General features: G+C 36.6%; 1 protein-coding gene across 1 annotated transcript in view; it reads right to left on the bottom strand.

Annotated features, from left to right (window-relative positions):
• Positions 1-1358: 1358 nt before the first annotated feature.
• LOC132556497 (uncharacterized) overlaps positions 1359-22272 on the bottom strand; it is a 39794-nt gene continuing 18880 nt past the window's right edge. The window contains exons 2-10 of the mRNA XM_060220905.1: positions 14993-15086; positions 14583-14710; positions 13549-13663; positions 13275-13402; positions 12963-13074; positions 9462-9598; positions 8839-8959; positions 8468-8598; positions 1359-4069 (exon numbers count right to left, since the gene is read on the bottom strand). Coding sequence (XP_060076888.1) covers positions 3993-4069; positions 8468-8598; positions 8839-8959; positions 9462-9598; positions 12963-13074; positions 13275-13402; positions 13549-13663; positions 14583-14710; positions 14993-15086 — 1043 coding nt within the window. The 3' untranslated portion in view covers positions 1359-3992. The remainder of the gene's footprint in view (positions 4070-8467; positions 8599-8838; positions 8960-9461; positions 9599-12962; positions 13075-13274; positions 13403-13548; positions 13664-14582; positions 14711-14992; positions 15087-22272) is intronic.

The following is a 22272-nucleotide window of genomic DNA, read 5'->3' as shown; positions in this document are numbered from 1 at the left end:
AAGAATCCAATCATTCTTAAAGGAGGAGTTGGATTTTAAAGATTTTGCTGTGTTGTACCTATTGGGTAATGCCCCTTCCATCCCTGAATGTTGCGACTTACCATTTATACAAAATTTATCCTGTCTTTCCCGAGGATCATTCTGACCAAATTTGGTCAAATTTGCAGTCCTTTATGTTTAGAAACAAGAAGTTCATATGGCCTAACGATGTTATACATGCCTACAAGTTTGGTATTTCAAATAATTCCACATTAAAGCTCAGTCAGTTAACCTCTTTGATTGGCCAAGACCATTGGGTAAATTCTTATGTCGTTACTGTCTAGTAAGAGTTTATATGGTCATCATCACAACTAGATCAAAACTTTGACCCAGAAATAATGTCCCTGGAGGTGTGCCGCACACAAAGGTCAGTGCTGACATTAAAAAATGTGTTTATCTCTTGATGCAAAGCATTTATATATGTGTGTGTGATTATGGGATGGGAATTTCAACTGTTTCAATGATGTCACCCAAAAGTAAGTCCAGGGAGCAAAGGTCACACCCAAGGGCCAGTTCTTACATTGTCCCTAGGAGTCGGGCCAGACCACAGGGACAATTCTTACATCATGATTGTGTTTATCGCTTGATCTCCAACGTTGCGATTATGGGTATGGGTTTGGGAATCTCTACAGCTTTAATGATATAACAAGGAAACTAAATCCCTGGGGCCAGACCCCAGGGTCAATTCTAACATCATGATTGTGTTTGTCTCTTGATGACTGTCATTGCTATATATGGTTAAATGTTAGGGTATTTCATCTGTTTCCAAGATATAACAAGGAAACATTTCCATTGGGGTAGGGCCAGACCCAGTATGTTATGCCAATGAATGGTATACATGGTTATGGAATGGGGATCTAAACTGTTCACCTTTTCACATTTCACTTATTGAGTCCTGCCCCCCACCCCTTGCCTCAGGTGGGTGAGACTGCTTGTTTATCCAAAATGGATTCTTTTCCACCTAAACATGATTCAGACCAAATTTGGACAAATTCAGCTGAAAGAGCTTGATGAAAAGGGACAGACAAAGACCAGTTCAGCTAAAAAGACTTAAATTGATCTGTGCAAGCTTGATCTCCATTTGTAAATGGCATTGAAGGAAATTTTACAGACATTGCCCAATGGATGGAGCCCTGAACCAATAGCTAACATGCCCATATATAAGAATGAAATTCTTCTAACTTTGTATCAAATTACCAATTATGGTGAAGTTAAAATCACTGATATTTTTACAAGTACTTTATAATAAAAAAAGAAAAAGAAAAAATCTCCTTCATTATGACTTCATCACCACTTAGGAAATAAAAAAAATAACAATCTTGTGTTCGAACTTTACATGACTTTTATTTTTTCAGAAGTACACTGACATACATATACATTCATACACACAAAGAAACCACAGACTAAATCTGTTAAAATAGGTCCATCCCTATATACCATAGCTAATGAAATACAATATTTTACATGAGAATATCAAATTGAACACTTACAAATGTATCTCTTGTCTTCATAGATTTATTTTAAATGTATCAATGACCAGGAAATCTCTTAAAATATGTAAGAATTTGCTCAAGTTATTTTGATTTATTTGTAGTTATGTTTGTTTTAATTATTTTGAAATTAATTTTGAAATAATTTTTGATACATATATAATTAAAAAAAACTATGGAAGACATGTTGTATACCAAGACCTTTCTTCATTTTATCCAGTAAATTTTGTCCTGGTTAACTTAAGTGTACACACTTGTACACATATTACAGAAACACATACAACACACATGTTATATAAAGACATGAAGCATATATCTAGGCAATATAAAAGGATATATCCTATTTAAGTACATGTAGTTACAAATTGTATACAGTATTAATCTAGATATGGCCTGGATACAAAACAACACACATTTTACAATCTAAACATGCAGATTTTTATTATATTTATTCGATCAGTCGAAATCATACATCTAGATTTAAAGGGGATTTTTTGGCGAAAAAGAAACATTTTGACATATGACCTCAATGCTGAGTTATAGATGAGAATTTTTCTTACTTTACCCGACTTACAAATACATCAACAGGTATAATTAAACGAGCCCTACACCTTAACCGCACTCATAACTGTACATACAAATTGTAAACACGATTAGCACTTAAATTGACATGTAAATCAAAATTGCACTTATAATCTCATTATTTGCAATGGAAGGCATATTAAATGTAGAGACGGAAGAATTTGTAGGAAGATGTCACAACATCATCCATTAATATTTAAAATGTCAAAAACTGAAGCCAAAACAACTACACAAAACATTTTAAGAAATGAAATGGAAAAACTCACAATCCGCTTCTACTTGGAATGGTGTAAATATTTGGAAGCTAATACAATTTGAGAAGAAAAACAACAAAACTAGTAAACTAGTAAGGTTAGAGATATCATGGCATATGGCATGTTTATGTCCACACAAAATTTTAAAAAAAGAAAAATAAACACACAGAAGAGAGGCAGAGAAATGTGACCACTTATCCACATTCACACGTTTACAGCACACTGTTGGCAGATGTAAAGAAATAAACAATTTCACTACACCCCTACCCAATCTTCTCATCGCCCACCATTTCCAAGTATTATGGTTTGGTTCAGGTTAATCAGGCACTTTCAATATAAAGTAATCAAGGACTAGAACAAAGACACAAAAGTTAGATCAGCAGACAATTGTCTTCCTGCACATTTTCAACTTCCACATTAAGAAATATCCAAGATGCATATCAGTTTTGAAGTAAAAAGAAGAATAACTGCCTTACAAGCTTTGTGGATATATAGAGGTAATTGATTTGGTATTGACTTGCACAATAATAATTAAAGCTTAATTATAACTGAAACACAAATGGGTTTCTACTTAAAATTATGAAGAAATTTTACCAAATTACATCATAACATTTAGGTAATGGGAGGATTCTAAATGTAAGGTATATAAAGAAGTATTTTTAAAATTGTAGACGCTAATTCCCGCACTCCGTAAACTAACCAATACTGGTAGATAGAAGATTAATCAACTTTAAATTCTATAAAAGGAGAAGTGTCCAGAATTTTGTAAGTAGGTTTGTTAAAACTGCAAGTAGAGAAGGAATTTTGTAAGTAGGTTTGTTAAAACTGCAAGTAGAGAAGGAATTTTGTAAGTAGGTTTGTTAAAACTGCAAGTAGAGAAGGAATTTTGTAAGTAGGTTTGTTAAAACTGCAAGTAGAGAAGGAATTTTGCACCTGGGTAGAAATTGGATACCTCGCATACAATCCGAAAGTTAGAACAATGAACTCCACACTTTCATTGAGTGAGGACAACATGTTGCACAGATTTGAACAGCAGCTCCATGGTAAGACAGGCAAACCTTAAGTTACACACAGAATACATAGTATTCATATATCAGGTACTATTCATAGATACAAAACTCCATGAAATGTATTATCTTTTTACATTTTTTCTAAAGATAGGAAGCTATTTGTGTTTTGTTTTAAACTATAAGCGTATTAAAAGCTTTTTTGATACTAGAAATGTGTAACTGATCATCCTGGTAATCAACACACGTACAATACTACCATATGTGACGTAGTTGTCAATGTATATACCCTGTAGACATCAAGACATGTGTCTGAAAATAAAGTACTAATCCGTGTTTGATAATATTGTTACACCCAGTTACAAATATCCAATTCCCGTTAAGTCTTTTTGATTTTATAGAATATTTTGAAATGAAAAACACAAATATCTGTTGACCTTTAAATTATTGACCTTTGGTATCCTTGATAATGAATGTTTCTGTACAATTAACAGCTGGTACAGAGTCATGGTTTGTAATAATTGCTGCCAATTTAGACCACGAAAACGTCCACACGATATATCAGATGATGAGTGAGTCAATAGGTCAACCAGACTGCAAACATTTAGTCCCTGAGGTTCCTACAAGAAGATGGCTGCAATAGCTAGTACCAGGCTTGTCCACACACTGCTTACCAACATACCGGCTCCACTGACTTCTAGAAAAACAAATCAAAATAAATTCTAAATTGTTGAAATTTAATTTCAGATACAACAAAATCATCACACTTTTCAGACACAACACTGAAACAGAGAGATATTTAGCACCCTACAATACTGACAATGTTAGATATTAACCAATCTTGTTCTAACACAATAAGATATTTATCAATCTTATACTGACACGGCATTTACCAATATAGTCCTGACACAGCAAAATATTAAGGACCCCAGTCCTTACACATTAAGATTATATCATCCTGGTCCTGACACATTAAGATATTTATCAATTTATTCCAGATACCGTAAGATATTCACCACCCTAGTTATTACAAAGTTAGTTATTTACCTCTTAAAAAGTTACACAGTAAGATACATCCTAGTCCTGACACAGTGAGATACAACAATCTACCCCACCCCTGTCCTGACACAGTAGGATACCTGTTTCTACCACTCTAGATATGACACAGTAAGATATCTACATCAATAATGGACAGGGTCAAAGCAGCTAATGACACCATTGGATGTAATGTAACGAAAATAAAAAAAAATTTGAAAGATTTAGAAATACCAGACGACGACATTTGGGATAAAAAGGATGACATGAAAGAAAGGATCAGTGAATTACAGGCAAATGCACTTGACGCTCAGTGTAGAAGCATGAAATATAACTTGATTTTTACTGGAATCGATGAGAAAGTTTGGGATGACCCAGAAAACTGTGAAAATACTGTAAAAGATTTTATTAATGAGAAATTACAAATCGAGAACGCACATAATATACCCATGGCAAATGTTTATAGAATTGGAGGCAAGTGGGAAAGAAGAAACGGTAAACCAAGAGCCATTATTGTGAAATTTGTTCATTACTGTGATCTCCAAAATGTCAAGAAGAATGCTAATACACTAAAAATATGAAATTCGGAGTAAACGAGAAGTACCTAAACAAATAGAAGAGAAAAATCCTATACCCTATACAAAAAAGGAGAGAAAGGATACAAAGAAGACCCTACTAGTTAGAGACAAACTGTACATTGAAGGACAATTTTACATAAACTCCTCGGATAGCAATACGGACAGGTCTACTCCAAGTAAGTAAGTTAAAAAGCGTCGACGACAGCATTCCAATTGTAAATAGGAACGCGCCGGAGGGCAAAGTCACGTGCATAGCACGAGCAGTCCAAACTTACCTGTACTGGACTCGTGTAACTCTAAATAATGAACAAGAGATCCCAGAGGGATCTTGGTGCCCACCATTTGAGGATCTGTTTTCAGTTCTTGAAGATTTGTTTATTTTTTTTTGTTTGTTACAGGTGTTGTAAATGTTCATGAACTGGTCTTCATTGAATGTACTCAATGATGGCACAAGATATTTTTATTAAGCACCTGTTAGCAAATATCATTTGAAAAAGATCCCAAAGTATTATTAGATAGCAGTCAGTTACAGGTGGATAATGGACAATATGCTTGTGCTGTATTACTGTCGACATCCAAGATGGCTGCCTGTGGGCCACCTTGATTTCAAATCAGTCCAAAAAAGGTACAATGCACAACTAGGGACCAAGGGAAACCAATATCTATGAAATATCAGAAGGATCCATCCAGTATTTCTCAGATATAGCAGTAACAAGATTTTACTCTCAAAATCCAAGATGGCTGCCTGTCAGCCATCTTGATTTCGGATCAGTCCAAAAAGGTATAATGCAAAACTTGGAACCAAAGGGAACCTGCATATGAAATTTGAGAAAGATCCATCCAGTACTTTCCAAGAAATAGCAGTAACAAACTTTTACTTCCAAAATCCAAGATGGCTGCCTGTCGGCCATCTTGAATTCGAATCAGTCCAAAAAAGGTATAATGCACAACTAGGGACCAAGGGGAACCTGCATATGAAATTTGAGAAAGATCCATCCAGTACTTTCCAAGAAATAGTGGTAACAAACTTTTACATCCAAAATCCAAGATGGCCACCTGTCGGCCATCTTGAATTCGAATCAGTCCAACAAAGGTACAATGCACAACTAGGGACCAAGAGGAAACTGCATATGGAATTTGTGAAAGATCCATCCAGTACTTTCCAAGAAATAGCAGTAACAATCTTTTACATCCAAAATCCAAGATGGCTGCCTGTCGGCCATCTTGAATTCGAATCAGTTCAAAAAGGGTACAATGCACAACTAGGGACCAAGGGGAAACTGCATATGAAATTTGAGAAAGATTCATCCAGTACTTTTCCAGAAATAGCGGTAACAAACTTTTACTTCCAAAATCCAAGATGGCCACCTGTCGGCCATCTTGAATGCAAATCAGTTCAATAAAGGTACAATGCACAACTAGGGACCAAGGGGAATCTGCATATGAAATTTGAGAAAGATCCATCCAGTACTTTTCCAGAAATAGCAGTAACAAGAATTGTTTACGGACGGACGGATGACGGACCACGGAATTTGAATAACCCACCATCTATTAGATGGTGGGCTAAAAAAATGCAATACCCTGAATTTTTGGAGTTTGTAAATAGTTTTGATATCTTATGTTTGTGTGAGACAAAGACAGATGATTTAGATGTTATCGACTTACCTGGTTTTGTTACTAATATGAAAAACCGTTTTCATATTTCGAGAGTTAAATCTGGTGGAATAACTCTATCATACAAATGTGTGTTAGAAAATAGTGTACATATAATTAATAGTGACAGTAAATCTGTAAGCTGGTTTAAGATCAATGGAAACGCATGAAATCGTAGCGAAGATTTACTGTTTGGTATAGTATATATTCCTCCTGAAAACTCCAAATATTTTACAGGTGACCCATATTTTGAGTAACAAAATGAATACTTACATTTTGCAGCCAATTGTAAATATGTATGTTTGAGATAAGGTGAAAATCTATCTCCATTTTTATTTAGTCTTTATCTGAAGGATTTAGAAGAACTCATGGCTCAAAATAATATACAAGGGTTAACTTGCCTTAGTGACAAACTGGAAATTGAGTTACGGATTTATATAAAACTGTTTATTTTACTATATACCAATGATACTTTACTTTTCTCTAGTTGTCCAGATGATTTGCAGTTACAATTGAATGTTTTTAAATTGGAAATTAGAAGTAAATATTAGTCAAACTAAATACATGGTTTTCAGTAATGGACGGAGGAGTAAAAGAAACACGTTTTATTTTAATTATGAAGAGTTAGAGATGGTTAACAGCTTTAGCTATTTGGGTACGATATTTAGTCGTTCGGGTACTGTCGATGAAGGAAAAAAATACAATTAAAAAAAAGCTACAATCCCAATGTATGATGTTATGAAATTAAGGAAGATTATATAATCTATCTGTGAGTGGTGTATATGATTTATATGGAAAAATTGTGAAACCAATATTGTTGTATGGTTGTGAAGTATGGGGATTTACAAACCTTAATATAATTGAACATGTTCATATAAAATTTTGTGAACTATTGCTTGGAGTGAAAAATAGTACTCCTAATTACATGGTATACAGGGAATTAGGTACATCTCCCCTAGAATTATCAGTAAAAACTAGAATAATATCATACTGGTCACGGTTATTCAAATGTAAAGAAACAAAATTGGGTTTTATTGTGTACAAACTTTTATACTATAATTACACTATTGAAAACAAGCCTGTTGAATGTCTAAATTTTGTTGAGCGTATTTTGAATGAATGTGGTTTTGCCTATATATGGAACTTTCAATATGCGTTAACATTTAATCTTAAGTGGTTAAAGAACACTGTGAAACAAAGACTTGTTGACCGATATTTACAAAAATGGAATAGTGATGTATACAATTCCTCAAAAGCTATAAGTTACAGAATTTTCAAAACAAAATGTAATTTCAAATATTATTTGAATGATTTAAGTGAAAAAGATAGAATTACTCTTTGTAAATTTCGTACTGCTAACCATAAGTATATTGCTGAAACCGGGAGATGACATGGTATTGAGTATGAAGAAAGCAAATGTCCATATTGCAATCTAGGGGATAGTGGTGATGAATTTCATTACCTACTCCAATGTCCTTTTTTCTTTATATATTGATAAATACTTCTGATTCAGGCCTAACACTATCAAGTTTAATAAATTAAAGAATATTACTGATGTTAAAACATTAAAGAAACTGTGTACTTTTATAAGAATAATTAATACCACCATTTGTCCTCCCTAATGTACTAGCCTATCTATTGTACTTTACTAGACAATAGACGTCACTTGTGTCATATTAACAGCATTATTAACAAAATATCCTATATTGACTTGGAACACTACTCTGTTTGTAAATATTATTGTGAATATGTTTCTTTGTACAATTTATTTTATGAAAGAGAATAAAATTGAATTGAAATTGACTTAGATTGGACTACTGGCTACTTACCACATGGGTCTTCCCCCTTGAGGAACATCTTCATGGCATCCTTCAGCAGATCAATCATTGTTTCGGTTTCTTTCCCTGTACACACACCACTAGTAGCCTTCTCCATACAAGCTGACATGGTGTTCACCTCACTGTAACATATCAACCGGTAAATTCAGACATTGTATCCTATGTAGGTCACTGTAACCTAGTTAACAGGTAAAGTCTGCCATATAATATTGTATCCTAAGTAACTGGGTAGGTCTGGAAACCTGGAATAAAGTCATATTTATGGTACCAATACTAGAAGAGACTACGTGTACATCCACTCCACTGATTAGAATTACATTAAGCTGTATTTGAGAATGTCAATTGAAAAATGTCCATCTTACGTGCACAGTTGTTCCTTTGAGACCTTAGAAGGATCACTGGACATAGGGTGGATAGATTCACATTCGCTCAATTTCTGCAGTGCAGCTGGCTTAGATGCACACTCTGCCACTTCCATGATAGCTGCAAAATATTTTTTGAAATGCAAACATTTGAGTAGTCTTCTAATGACAAACTCTTTTTTTCAAGAACAAGGGGCATAAACGGTCACTTGAGTGAACTAACGAACAGAACTGATTGGATTGAATGTGTAGTATAGAGAAGAGAAAACTAGAAATGTTATTTGTACAGGGACAGAGAAGTTTTACTTTAACACCATCCATAAAGTTTATTTCATTCTACCATATTTGGATATTGAGGATTTTTTTTTAAATATCAGTCACTTTGACCTGTTTTGGCCATGCCCATCAGTCTCTGGAGATAAGCAAGGGTCAATTTGAGCCTAATATCAAACTGCCATCCTTAGTAACCCTTTTCATCAAGTTTGATCCATTGCCAATAGAAAAATATAAATATATGCCGGACAAAAGGATATCCCAAAAGGTCTATATGACACTGTCTTGGATGATAAAATCCATTGGTGTCACCATATCATATTACAATCTATTTAAGTCTATGCACTTACATTGTTTCTTCTCCTTACACACAAAGTTCACCATCATCTTCATCTTTTCTAGGAAAACAGTGGTGTTTTGGAGTAGTGTATTGTCCTTGCATCCTTCCAATTTGGGTTCAAGGCAGTCCAATACTCCCTCAAAGCTTCTAATGATGGGAAAATAAACATATTTATCAAATATTAGATAAAGAGAATAACAAATTTCTTCAATATCAATCAATCAAGATTACACACATTTAAAATGTCACACTTACCCACACCAAAAGTGTCACACTTACCCACACCAAAAGTGTCACACTTACCCACACCAAAAGTGTCACACTTACCCACACCAAACGTGTCACACTTACCCACACCAAACGTGTCACACTTACCCACACCAAACGTGTCACACTTACCCACACCAAAAGTGTCACACTTACCCACACCAAAAGTGTCACACTTACCCACACCAAAAGTGTTACACTTACCACAACTAATAGTGTCACACTTACCCACACCAAAAGTGTCACACTTACCCACACCAAAAGTGTCACACTTACCCACACCAAAAGTGTAACACTTACCACAACTAATAGTGTCACTCTTACCCACACCAAAAGTGTCACACTTACCCACACCAAAAGTGTCACACTTACCCACACCAAAAATGTCACACTTACCCACACCAAAAGTGTCACACTTACCAAAACTAATAGTGTCACACTTACCCACACCAAAAGTGTCACACTTACCAAAACTAATAGTGTCACACTTACCCACACCAAAAGTGTCACACTTACCCACACTAATAGTGTCACACTTACCCACAAATATAGTGTCACTCTTACCCACACCAAAAGTGTCACACTTACCCACACCAAAAGTGTCACACTTACCCACACCAAAAATGTCACACTTACCCACACCAAAAGTGTCACACTTACCAAAACTAATAGTGTCACACTTACCCACACCAAAAGTGTCACACTTACAAAAACTAATAGTGTCACACTTACCCACACCAAAAGTGTCACACTTACCAAAACTAATAGTGACCCACCTACCCACACCAATAACACCACACTTACCCCACTGTTGTCACACTTACCGACAATTATAGTGTCACATTTATCAAAACTAATAGTGTCCCACTTACCCACACCAACAGAACTACACTTACCCATCACAACAGCACCACACCTACCCTCACCAACAGCACCACACCTACCCACTCCAACAGCACCACACTTACTCCACTAGTGTCACAAATATAGTGTCACATTTACCTTCACTAATAGTGTCACACTTACCCACAAATATAGTGTCACACTTACCCACACTAATAGTGTCACACTTACCCATAATTATAGTGTCACATTTACCCACACTAATAGTGTCACACTTACCCACAAATATAGTGTCACACTTACCCACACTAATAGTGTCACACTTACCCACAAATATAGTGTCACACTTACCCACACTAATAGTGTCACACTTACCCATAATTATAGTGTCACATTTACCCACACTAATAGTGTCACACTTACCCACAAATATAGTGTCACACTTACCAAAACTAATAGTGTCACACTTACCCATAATTATAGTGTCACATTTACCCACACTAATAGTGTCACATTTACCCACAAATATAGTGTCACACTTACCCACACTAATAGTGTCACACTTACCCATAATTATAGTGTCACATTTACCCACACTAATAGTGTCACTCTTACCCACACCAAAAGTGTCACACTTACCCACACCAAAAATGTCACACTTACCCACACCAAAAGTGTCACACTTACCAAAACTAATAGTGTCACACTTACCCACACCAAAAGTGTCACACTTACCAAAACTAATAGTGTCACACTTACCCACACCAAAAGTGTCACACTTACCAAAACTAATAGTGACCCACCTACCCACACCAATAACACCACACTTACCCCACTGTTGTCACACTTACCGACAATTATAGTGTCACATTTATCAAAACTAATAGTGTCCCACTTACCCACACCAACAGAACTACACTTACCCATCACAACAGCACCACACCTACCCTCACCAACAGCACCACACCTACCCACTCCAACAGCACCACACTTACTCCACTAGTGTCACAAATATAGTGTCACATTTACATTCACTAATAGTGTCACACTTACCCACAAATATAGTGTCACACTTACCCACACTAATAGTGTCACACTTACCCATAATTATAGTGTCACATTTACCCACACTAATAGTGTCACACTTACCCACAAATATAGTGTCACACTTACCCACACTAATAGTGTCACACTTACCCATAATTATAGTGTCACATTTACCCACACTAATAGTGTCACACTTACCCACAAATATAGTGTCACATTTACCCACACTAATAGTGTCACACTTACCCACAAATATAGTGTCACACTTACCCACACTAATAGTGTCACACTTACCCATAATTATAGTGTCACATTTACCCACACTAATAGTGTCACACTTACCCACAAATATAGTGTCACATTTACCCACACTAATAGTGTCACACTTACCCATAATTATAGTGTCACATTTACCCACACTAATAGTGTCACACTTACCCACAAATATAGTGTCACATTTACCCACACTAATAGTGTCACACTTACCCACAAATATAGTGTCACACTTACCCACACTAATAGTGTCACACTTACCCATAATTATAGTGTCACATTTACCCACACTAATAGTGTCACACTTACCCACAAATATAGTGTCACACTTACCCATAATTATAGTGTCACATTTACCCACACTAATAGTGTCACACTTACCCACAAATATAGTGTCACATTTATCCACAATTATAGTGTCACACTTACCCATAATTATAGTGTCACAATTGTCAAAACTAATAGTGTCACACTTACCCACACTAATAGTGTCACACTTACCCACAAATATAGTGTCACATTTACCAGAGGTTCGGAAAAGCACTCATCTGGTCATCATGGAAGAGTCAAAATTGTCTCAGACAACCAGATTTATCTTTGTCAGTCGTCCGTCGGACGAGTACTTTTTTCCAATGATATTAATGTTACAACTTAAATTTCAATAAAAATGTGAAGAAAAATTCGAGCAAAGAAACATGTTTAGGGTACTCGAAAACAAAATATTCCAGTCTGCTCTCTAACTTTCGATTACACCGGACGTCAAATATGGTATTCGGAATACCTTAGTCATTTTCCCGATGTCATACTGATGTCAGGTGCTCTCGTTCTTAACAGCACCTAGTCAGTTGTAAACAAACACTACAACTAGGCCCCTAGTTTTTTCACTAAAACTTCAAATAAAAATAGAAAAGAAGTCACATGTCACATCCTCGCTGATTAAGTCGCCATTTCATAGCTGAATTTGGACGAGTAAATTTCCAATCCGGACAAGTAAATTTTTCATCCCACCAGTCCTGTGCCTAGTGGTTTAAGATATTTTTCCAGGCCCCTGATTTACCCATACTAATAGTGTCACACTTACCCACACTGACTGGAGACCTTCACGATGGAAGACATGGCTGATTCCCCATCAAATTTTAAGTCCAGAGACATAATTGGCATCATGCATTTCTGTACTCCAATCATATCACAGCCTGCAATTTAATTTCTTTTTAAATTAGATAAATGGAACTCAGATTGACTTTGTTGAATCAGAATACATATATTTGAATTAAGGTAATATTTATTAAAATCACATCAAAATCAGATCATATCAATTCAGACTTGTGTAAATTACTCTAACCCCACATTAATGACTTTGGTAGATAATGAGTTACACTGCTGTGTTACTTACCATCACTACTTCCACAGTACTGATCCACAAGCTGGCTAAACTGTTCACCCCCCATCTGGTTATTCTTAAGGGTTTCACTGCAGGCTGGAGGCAATGCAGCAACACAGGCTTTGAAAGCTGCATAACCACTACAAAAATATACAATATAAATTGCTTTTATCTATTCAATCCTTTCTTAAGTTTGAGTGCCTACATATATTATTTCTAGAAAAATATTTTACATGGAAGTAATTTCATGTTATTCACAATAATTTGGCCTTTATCAGTTACTTACTTGCAAACATTCTCCAGATCTTCTCCTGTTGGTGCTGAACCACTCGACATGGCACCTTGAATACTGCTCATGGATGTCATACATCCACTAAGTGCCTGCATATCACATCCATCACCTGTACCAACAGGAAACCATATGTATAGAAAAAGTAAGCATAGACCATGATGGAGTGTAAGACAGGTGTTACATCAAAAAACATGGCGAGACACAGAGACAGGTGTTACATCAGGAAACACTGAAAGACAGGTGCTACATATGGAGACACTGAGAGACAGCTGTTACATCAGGAAACATTGAAAGACAGGTGCTACATCTGGAGACACTGCGAGACAGCTGTTACATCAGGAAACACTAAAAGACAAGTGCTACATCCGGAGACACTGAAAGACAGGTACTACATCAAAAATCATTGGGACAGTGAGAGCCAGCTGATATATCAGGAAACATTGAGAGATAGGTGCTACATCTGGAGACACTGAGAGACAGGTGCTCCATCTGGAGACACTGAAAGACAGTTACTACATCAAAACTCATTGGGACAATGAGAGCCAGCTGATATATCAGGAAACACTGAGAGACAGGTGCTACATCTGGAGACACTGAAAGACAGATATTACATCTGGAAACACTGAGAGAGGTGTTACATTAAAAGACATCGAGAGAGATGTTACATCAGGAAACACTGAGAGACAGGTTCTACATATGGAGACATTGAGATACAAGTGCTACATCTGGAGACACTGAGAGACAGGTGCTACATCTGGAGACACTGAGAGATAGGTATAACATCAGGACACACTGAGAGAGGTGTTACATCAAAAGACATTGAGAGACAGGTATAACATCAGGAAACGCTGAGAGACAGGTTCTACATCGAAAGACCTTGAGAGGCAATTATTTCATAAGTAAAACACTGAGTATTAAGTGCATGTTTTAATTCTGTTACATCTACCTGAACACATACTTATCAGATTTCTTAAGAAAGCAAATTGCTATGGGCAACAGAATTACGGTATGAATAAGTTGCTACCTACCTCCACCACCCATACCGCCACCACCACACATGCTCTCAAACTGGGCAATGTTGTCAGTATAGGATTTGATCTCAGTGGCACAGGTTGCATTGAACATGGCGACGCATTTCTTGATGGCATTGTATTGTCTAAAAATACAAATACACAGAGCATTTAATACACTTTTTTCTTACTGGTGAGTATATCACAGTGTATGTACATAGTAATGTAACATTGAAGAATATCCTTCAGTCAAAAGAATTTGATGGATACAATTCTCACTACAATCAAAGAAATTCAATCACTTTAGATTTATGACTACGTAAAGAAATAGTCACAGCTGATGTACGAGACATGATTCTGGTTATAAAGAAAACCATCCTAGCAGACGCTAACAAAGTGTTAATTTCAAAACTGCATAAAATACTTACACGCATGGATCATTTTCCCTTGTGTTGTCAGTAGGTACTGCAGAACTTACACACTGGTTAAGACCATTGATATCACAGGCTGCTTTCACGTCGACTGTAACAATAAAAAAAAACATGACTTAGAATATCTGAACACACAGATGAGAGAAGGGATGACATTGTTACACATTTGTACTGATGTGTTGTTGTTTCAGTTCAATGATTCAGCATTACACAGGTGACACACACTGCTTGATGTAACAATATGAACACCACTCCAAGCAAAGTACCAGTTTAGCAGTATTCAGTTTTCATATCATACAGTAAGTGTACCATTTCTCTCTACACTTTTGTAGAGTCGGTCAGAGTGTACAAGTTCAATTAATGTTCAAGAGAAATACTTCACGAAACAAAGTAATCTTCACAACCTAGTTTACTTGTAGTGCACAAGGAAAATCTTAAACAGGTAGTTCACAAGAAACATACTACAGGTAAACTAGAAGTATACTTGGGTCCACACAGGTACCTGGAATTTGAAAAAGAAAATCCCTGATGTGTTTCAGTTGAAGGCTTCCTATGGTTTTACCTGTACAGCTGTATAGAAATATCTTATATTACAGTTCTATTTGTTCCTTACCATTTCATTAAATATCCTGAAACTTAAAAACTGGACTTAGAAAAATAAGCTGGATGTTTCAATATACAGATGAAAACACCTTTCTCGTTGCAAAGAAGGAATTCCATGCTCCCAAAGATATGTTGTGGCTTATATCGGTACTGTGGAAGTATTTAGGGGTCCATTTTGTTGCTGATACAGTAGGTTGGAGCATATCACGTGAATTACAAAAAGCAACATTCACGCACTGAATTCTCAACCTGCCAGAAATCCCGAGTCCACGGACATCCCCATTCTGATATACCAGATTTACTGACCTTCGTGTTACCACAATCTTGACAGCTGATTGGGCCGAGAATGCAAGATTGTGGGTCAAATTCAATTCATTTATTATGAGGGACAGGTAATCCATACCGAACTCTCTATATCCAATCTATCATCCTGTCTCTTATCTAACAAGCCAGACCACAGACGTGTACGGATAAAACATATAAAACAAAAGTTAAAAGTGAAATAAAAGTTGAGATCAAAGAAATACCAACTGTAACTCTATATCATCAGTTTTACATCTTATTTGTGTGTTACACAAGTTTCCCCCCATGTGAACTTGGAACACCTACCTGTTCCTGGTTAACAAGGATGCGTCGAACCCTATTGTGGAATTATGGGAATGCGTAAATACAAACCTTAAAACACCCACAACTGCTAATTATTCCAGTTCCTTACAACTTGAAAGCTAGGCCACCATTCGTTATTTGCATGTCAGAAAATAGGCCAGACAATCATCAACAGAACATTTTCAATACAATTTACCATCATGTATTACATCATTACCAAGTAGAGAAGACTCGGCACATATCGATTGGGAATGGTTTTTAAGTCTTATTAGAGGATGTCTGTCATCAAAAACATGTGTGCTTATAATACATCCTGTAAATGCTACGTTTTTAATTAGTCACCACATACATGTATATAGAGATGATATTGGTTCTACAGACAGTCTGCTCCCAGTATACAACAAAACTTCGATAATTTTACTTGGTGATTGAGTATGCCATGCAGTATCGCAGGACTTGTCGCATTCCCGTTGGCTACCAAACAAGAACAGTAATTCATATGTACCAGTTACATCCTATCTAAGCATATCAATTGAATAATTCTAATGGACAAAATAATTGTTTCCGGCTCGACACACATCTGTATTAAAATGTATGCCCCTCTACATGCACATCAATACGGATTTTCCTCCTGTGATTCGACTAGAAGGCTTAATCTTGAATTATGTGCTTCAAAAATTCTTTATCAATTGATGGTGTAAATGTTACATGTCCAACTCAAGCAGACGACATTACGCTGCTGTCTCTTTGTAAACGCGGTTTGGACAATCTGCTACGACTACAGTTGCAAATGGCGATTTAGTTACAATGCGTCAAAATCCACAGTGATTGTTTTTAACGAAAGCAAGAATGTCTTTTCAAAAATTACTAGAAATTGGAATCTTGGCCCAGATTCCGTGTCTGAATCTACTAATTGTAAACATGTTGGAATTTTTATGAACAAGTACAAACCTGGTTGTCCAGATGTCGACGAGATTGTCCACAAATTGCGTGGGCAGTGTTTTGCCTTACTCCACTGTAATTTATTTGGTACGGGCATCAACCCTTTAACAGCTGCAAAGTTATATAATTCAGTTGTAATGCCGAGCAGTATCTTTGGATGTGATATGTGGTCTTCACTTTCTGAATCTGAATGGACTCGTCTCGAAACAGTTCACCATTTTTGTGCTAAGCTTATGCAAGGTTTTTCACGGCGCACCAGGTCCGACATTGCCCTTAGTATGTTAGGACTTCCATCTTTGCGATTGTATATTTAGTCATCAAAACTTCAATTTTTTGCTGCCTTATGTAGAACTGACACACGTTTAGCCGTTAAGAAATTGTTCTTACAGAGACTTTTCCAAATATTTTTTGGTTTACCGGGTAAAGGAAATGACATTATTCTAGATATATGGAATTTTTTTCACAAGTATGATTTGCAGGACGTTCTGTACCATTTTTTGCAATCAGGCGTTTTCCCGTCAAAGCACCGCTGGAAATACCTAACAAAAGGCTACTTGAATAGTATATATTCTTCTGAGTGGAGTGAACGCCTTAATAGCTGTGAGGATTTTAGTAGTTTTAAACATTTACAGCCAGAGATAAGCCCATCTCCACTTTGATACCTCTCAAAATGTTTCCCACAGTTAAACAAAACATGTAAAACAGTTGCAAAGCTACGGAGCATTCCGCCTAATTGCGAATTATCATGTGCTCAGTGTCAGCTCTTAGTTGAGGATGCAGTTGGTCATTGTATTTTAGACTGTTCCAGTGTCACGCTTTTAAATCTTCGTGACCTCTTTTTAACTAAAATAATTAATGACTATCCGGTTAATGTTTATGCAACACTTGTGAACTCGTGTAGAGAGATTCAAATTGCTACTATCTTAGGTAGCCCTCCCGTCGTTATTTCTGATTTATTCCAGGAGAATGATTTGCTCTTGGCTACATTTTCAAAAGACTGTTGCATTTTTGCCGAAAAGGCATGCCTTCTTACATTTTGTTATGAGAAACCTCAAATTCCTCTACCTTGTAGCAATTTGAGTCCTTCCCCTAGTTTCCTCGTTTTCCTTATCTTATATTTGTCTCTAAGTATGTATTTGTCTTATATTTTATATCTATATTTTTCTTTCCGTTTCATTGAAAATTAACTATGTTATTTCCATGATTATGTAATTCTTCATACAATATCTGTAACTCTTCTTTTATGGAGGAATAAAGATATGAATGAATGAAGAACAGTAATTCATATGTACCAGTTACATCCTATCTAAGCCTATCAATTGAATAATTCTAATGGGCAAAACAATTGTTTTCGGCTCGACACACATCTGTATTAAAATGTATGCCTCTCTACATGTACATCAATATGGATTTTCCTCCTGTGATTCGACTAGAAGGCTTAATCTTTTAAGTACAGTTTACAGGGACAACATAAAGTCTACCTATGGCAACACGTAGGTATACAGTGAGCAACATAAAGTCTACCTTAGGACAACACTTAGGTACACAGCGAGCAACATAAGGTCTACCTAAGGACAACACTTAGGTATACAGCGAGCAACATGAGGTCTACCTAAGGACAACACTTAGGTATACAGCGAGCAACATGAGGTCTACCTTAGGACAACACTTAGGTACACAGCGAGCAACATGAGGTCTACCTTAGGACAACACTTAGATACACAGCGAGCAACATGAGGTCTACCTTAGGACAACACTTAGGTACACAGCGAGCAACATAAGGTCTACCTTAGGACAACACTTAGATACACAGCGAGCAACATGAGATCTACCTTAGGACAACACTTATGTATACAGCGAGCAACATGAGGTCTACCTTAGGACAACTCTTAGGTATACAGCGAGCAACATGAGGTCTACAAGAGGACAACATTTAGGTTTTTAGTGAGCAACAAGAGGTCTATCTGAAGACAACATTTAGGTAATTTAGGTAAAGAGTGGGCATACCAAAAGGCAACGTTTAAATGTAGAACGATGGACAACATAAGTCTCCCAGAGAGCAACATTTAGGTGCAGTGGAAAACGTAACCACTCTGTTATCAGCTGATAACACATAAATAAATAATCCTTGCTTTTACCTGAGAGAGCTGTGATTGGCTGTGGCCGTTGTGACGTAATAAATCTGGGACGTTATATGAATGGTGATGTTTCCAAGGAAAAGTATAGAACGTTAATGTCATTAATTTAGGTTTTAAGTCTGATTAAAGTGTCGAAATTATTGATAATACCACCGAAGAACTGATGATAAGTTGGAGTGAGATGGAATGCCAGCATTCTTTGTATAATGCTTGAAGAATTCTACGATCTTTGTCTACACACCATCATCTCTTTCTAGAGTAGAAGTTGAGAGTACATGTCGCCTTATCAGCCCCGGCTAGTAGGATTTTCCCCTTTCTACTGTCGTAGGGATCAAATAGAGTATCCAGCTGGAAGTCGAAGGATCGATAGTTCGAACCCCAGAGATGGCAGGACATCGCTCTTCACTCTTTCTTATTACATTGGTGCCAATGGCCACTTAAAGGGTAGAAGCTACAGGAGACACAATATCTTTTCTGGAGATGTCGAACCTGGATTGTTGTGTCGGCAAGGTATTTTCTATTACTCCTTTTTATTACACTACAATATAAGTACCCTGTACAATATGACTATCTATCGAATTCCTAATGTCGGGTGTTTTTAGAATACAAAAATGCAAGCATTAGTACAAATCATATATTCCGAGTACCGGGCCTTCGGACTATCTAACCTCCAGAATATTGGATCTCCAGAATATCGTTTTGGTGTGGCAGAGTGAAACAGATTGAAACGTATATGCTGTATTCATCTATTATACATTTACCTGACTATGATAACTATAGTCCTCCTTTCTGGTGCCCCTTTCATTCATGCTACACTTTCGAAGTAACAATCTTTTCTTTCCTGTGCCTCAGAAGTGATGCGTTCTTGTCATGAATTATGCATCACTAATTTTCGTGACCCAAATAAAATAGACCATTGTCCCTAACTTCAATTACTACACTAATCATTCTATCCTTAGTTATAGAAATTAGAACAATTCACAACACAATATTCAACTTTCTGTGTGTAAATTCCAACTAATGTGTGTCTCCTACTTTGAATGCCTTTGTACACATACTGCTTATGATCGACATTTGAATAACTCGCATGAATATTCACAAGCCATTAATATCAGTGACATGTTCATTTCATAAACACAACATAAGTGACGTAAGACCTAAATGTTTGGCCAGACTGATCAGGACATACAGTATAGTAATTAAGCTGCTTCCTTCAAAGGCCGAGTTGAATGAAGAAATATGATCAGATACATCTGTTTTTGTTACACTGGTAAGGACACGTTATAACATGTTATACTGGTACCGACATGTTATAACATGTTACACTAATAAGGACACGTTATAACATGTTACACTGGTAAGGACACGTTATAACATGTTACACTGGTACCGACACGTTATAACATGTTACACTGGTAAGGACACGTTATAACATGTTACACTGGTACCGACACGTTATAACATGTTACACTGGTAAGGACACGTTATAACATGTTACACTGGTACCGACATGTTATAACATGTTACACTGGTAAGGACACGTTATAACATGTTACACTGGTAAGGACACGTTATAACATGTTACACTGGTAAGGACACGTTATAACATGTTACACTGGTAAGGACACGTTATAACATGTTACACTGGTAAGGACACGTTATAACCTGTTACACTGGTAAGGACACGTTATAACATGTTACACTGGTAAGGACACGTTATAACATGTTACACTGGTACCGACACGTTATAACATGTTTCACTGGTAAGGACACGTTATAACATGTTACACTGGTAAGGACGCGTTATAACATGTTACACTGGTATCGACGCGTTATAACATGTTACACTGGTAAGGACACGTTATAACATGTTACACTGGTAAGGACACGTTATAACATGTTACACTGGTAAGGACACTCAAGCATGTTACACTGGTAAGGACGCGTTATAACATGTTACACTGGTAAGGACACATCATAACATGTTAAACAGGTAAGGACACGTTATAACATGTTACACTGGTAAGGACGCGTTATAACATGTTACACTGGTATCGACGCGTTATAACATGTTACACTGGTAAGGACACGTTATAACATGTTACACTGGTAAGGACACGTTATAACATGTTACACTGGTAAGGACACTCAAGCATGTTACACTGGTACCGACACGTTATAACATGTTACACTGGTAAGGACACGTCATAACATGTCACACTGGTAAGGACACTCAAGCATGTTACACTGGTAAGGACGCGTTATAACATGTTACACTGGTACCGGCACGTTATAACATGTTACACTGGTAAGGACACGTTATAACATGTTACACTGGTAGCGACATGTTATAACATGTTACACTGGTAAGGACACGTTATAACATGTTACAGTGATAAGGACACGTCATAACATGTTACACTGGTAAGGACGCGTTATAACATGTTACTCTGGTACCGACACGTTATAACGTTACACTGGTACCGACACGTTATAACATGTTACACTGGTAAGGACACGTTATAACATGTTACACTGGTAAGGACACGTTATAACATGTTACACTGGTAAGGACACGTTATAACATGTTACACTGGTACCGACACGTTATATCATGTTACACTAGTAAGGACACGTTATAACATGTTACACTGGTAAGGACACGTTATAACATGTTACACTGGTAAGGACACGTTATAACATGTTACACTGGTAAGGACACGTCATAACATGTTACACTGGTAAGGACACATCATAACATGTTAAACAGGTAAGGACACGTCATAACATGTTACACTGGTAAGGACACGTCATAACATGTTACACTGGTAAGGACACGTCATAACATGTTACACTGGTAAGGACACTCAAGCATGTTACACTGGTAAGGACGCGTTATAACATGTTACACTGGTATCGACGCGTTATAACATGTTACACTGGTAAGGACACGTTATAACATGTTACACTGGTAAGGACACGTTATAA

This window comes from Ylistrum balloti, unplaced genomic scaffold (genome assembly GCF_031769215.1).
Source record: "Ylistrum balloti isolate Yb309-2 unplaced genomic scaffold, AGI_CSIRO_Ybal_v1 Utg370574, whole genome shotgun sequence".
Taxonomy (NCBI): Eukaryota; Metazoa; Mollusca; class Bivalvia; order Pectinida; family Pectinidae; genus Ylistrum; species Ylistrum balloti.
This window is presented reverse-complemented; position numbering and strand designations above follow the sequence as displayed.